At 56.9% G+C, this 2,440-nt stretch overlaps 2 protein-coding genes across 2 annotated transcripts in view; one reads left to right on the forward strand and one right to left on the reverse strand.

Annotated features, from left to right (window-relative positions):
• The window catches only part of LOC104160715 (zinc finger protein OZF-like), a 4,665-nt gene extending 4,003 nt beyond the window's left edge, over positions 1–662 (forward strand). The window contains exon 5 of the mRNA XM_009698925.1: positions 657–662. Coding sequence (XP_009697227.1) covers positions 657–662 — 6 coding nt within the window. The remainder of the gene's footprint in view (positions 1–656) is intronic.
• A 53-nt stretch (positions 663–715) lies between these two features.
• LOC104160724 (zinc finger protein OZF-like) lies at positions 716–2,050 on the reverse strand. Its single transcript, XM_009698935.1, has one exon. The coding sequence runs from the start codon at positions 2,048–2,050 to the stop codon at positions 716–718; it is 1,335 nt and encodes a 444-aa protein (XP_009697237.1).
• Positions 2,051–2,440: the final 390 nt, after the last annotated feature.

Raw genomic sequence — 2,440 nt, forward strand, 5'->3', positions numbered from 1 at the left:
GTGCCACGCCAACAACGTCACGCTGAGGCCGCCAACATCCCCAGACCGTGTACGGTGGGCAAAGGGGTCGTCAGTCTGTAATCTACGCTTCTGTGTCAATTCCGTCCATCCTACAGAGCTTGGGTGGCTTCCAGAAGACTGGGATGGAGGCGAGAGGATCATCAGAGGTCTTGGAATAATTTAACATACCCTGGCTGTCCGTCACATCACGGCATCTTAACCCGCGGGAGGGGAATTATTTCTGCTGGATGCGTGGGTCATCTGGGCAATGCACCCTACCCCGCTTCCCCGAGGACCACGGTGAGATAACGACGGGAGAGTCTGACAGTGACAAGGGGAGAGGATCAGCTTAGAGCTGAGCCGAGGGCGGGGAAAAGAAGGCAAAGGCGATGCCTGGGGACCGCGTTTCTGTGACGGAAAGGACCATCGGAATTGGGATGCACGAGAGCCACGCAGCGAATGGTAAGCCCGCTCCGTGTGCTCGCAAAAATACACGTTATTTAGGAAATAGGTTCAAGTTTTACTTTAAAACACATATATACAGGTATTTTTTCCCGCCTGCCCCCACCCCGTCCTTGCTGACTCCAACACGAAACGCAAAGATCCTGCATCTTCCATGTACCCGCGGTGGTTTCTTCCGTGCTTTTTCCTTCTAGATCTAGGAAGGCCTTGAGCTTTTTTTCCATCCTGTCTCTTTTTTTCCCTGCCCAGGAATTTAATGGTTTTTCTCCTCTGTGTCACCGCCAACGTTAAGCGGGGCCGAGGACAGGGCAGCGTTGTCCTCCACCAAGACGTCGTGATGGACTGAAAGAGCCGAATTCTCCGGGAAGTTGTTCCCACGCTGCCGGCGTTTGGAGAACGCGCCCGCTCCGTGCACTCGCTGGTGCACCACAAGGTTGGATTTCCTACCGAACCTCTTCCCGCAGACCGGGCAAGGGTAGGGCTTCTCCCCGGTGTGGGTTCGCCGATGGGCGATGAGATCCGTGCTCTGCCCGAAGCTCCTCCCGCACTCGTGGCACTTGTAGGGCTTCTCGCCCGCGTGCTGTCGTTGATGCCTAAGGAGGCTGGAGCCGTTGCTGAAGGCTTTCCCGCACTCGCGGCACTTGTAGGGTTTTTCCCCCGTATGGAAACGCTGGTGGGCAACGAGGTCCCCGCTCAACCCGAAACTTTTCCCGCACTCGGGACACCGGTACGGTCTCTCCCCCGTGTGCAACCTCTCGTGTCTCACGAGCGTGGAGCGACCCTTGAAGCATTTCCCGCACTCGGAGCAGCGGTAGGGCTTTTCCCCGGTGTGGGTCCTTTGGTGGACCACCAGATCTGCCCTGTGGCCAAAGTTTTTCCCGCATTCTTGGCACGGGAAGGGTTTCTCGCCCGTGTGCCTCCTCTGATGGGCAAAAAGGTTCGACCGATGGTTGAAGCTTTTCCCGCACTCGGAGCAAGCGAAAGGTTTCTCCCCGGTGTGGATTCTCTGGTGGACCGTAAGGTCCGACTTGCGGGTGAATCTCTTCTCGCACTGGTGACACTTGTAGGGCTTCTCCCCCGTGTGCAGCATCTCGTGCCTGAGGAGGGTCGGCCGGTCTTTAAACCATTTCTCGCACCGGGGGCACTTGTAGATTTTTTCCCTCGCGTGCAATTCCTGGTGCAGAGCGAGCTTCCCACTCTGCCCAAACTTCTTCCCGCACCGGTAACATCGAAACGCTCGGTCCCCGGCGTGCGTTCGCTGATGCTCGAGAAAATCCAGGTCGTTCCCGAAGTTTTTCTTGCACTCGCGGCACGGCGAGGGCTTTTTCTCGGCATGCAGCCGCTGATGCTTCGCCAGGTTGGATCTGTCGCTGAAGAACTTCTCGCACCCGCCGCATTTGTAAGGTTTCTCTCCGGTGTGCGTCCTTCGGTGCGCGATGAGATTTGAGCTCTGCCTGAAGCTTTTCCCGCACTCGGTGCATATATATCTCTTTTCTCGGGCGAGGGCTTTGTACGCGGCGGGGGGGTCCTTGAGGACTCGGCATATTCCTTCGTGATGCACAGAGGTGCTCGCGTCCTTCCCTGGCATCCCGTGGGCATTTCCACGCTCTTTTCTCTGCCGAAAACTCCCAGAAAAATTTCCTTCTGAATTTACGGATGATGAGCTGCTCCTTTCCAGGTGTTCCTGCCGAGGACTCGTCTCATTCCTCCTCTCTGTCCCATGTCCTGCTGGGTTAGAAGTAAGTAACAATATCACTTCTGAGCAAAAAGGGGGAAAACCAAAAAACATCTGGATGGGACCCTGGGGTGCAGCTCCCACCTCTGCGAGGGTCTCCTGGGGTCTCCGGTTCCTCCCATGGTCGGGGATCGCCTTCCCGCTCTCCGTCCCACCGCTCCATCCCCTCGGCTCCGTCTGGCTCCGAAGCGGGTCGGGTCGCTACCGTCCTCGGAGGGGAAAAAAAGAAAAAATCCTTCTCTG

This window comes from Cariama cristata, unplaced genomic scaffold (assembly GCF_000690535.1).
Source record: "Cariama cristata isolate BGI_N322 unplaced genomic scaffold, ASM69053v1 scaffold34560, whole genome shotgun sequence".
NCBI classification, from domain to species: Eukaryota; Metazoa; Chordata; class Aves; order Cariamiformes; family Cariamidae; genus Cariama; species Cariama cristata.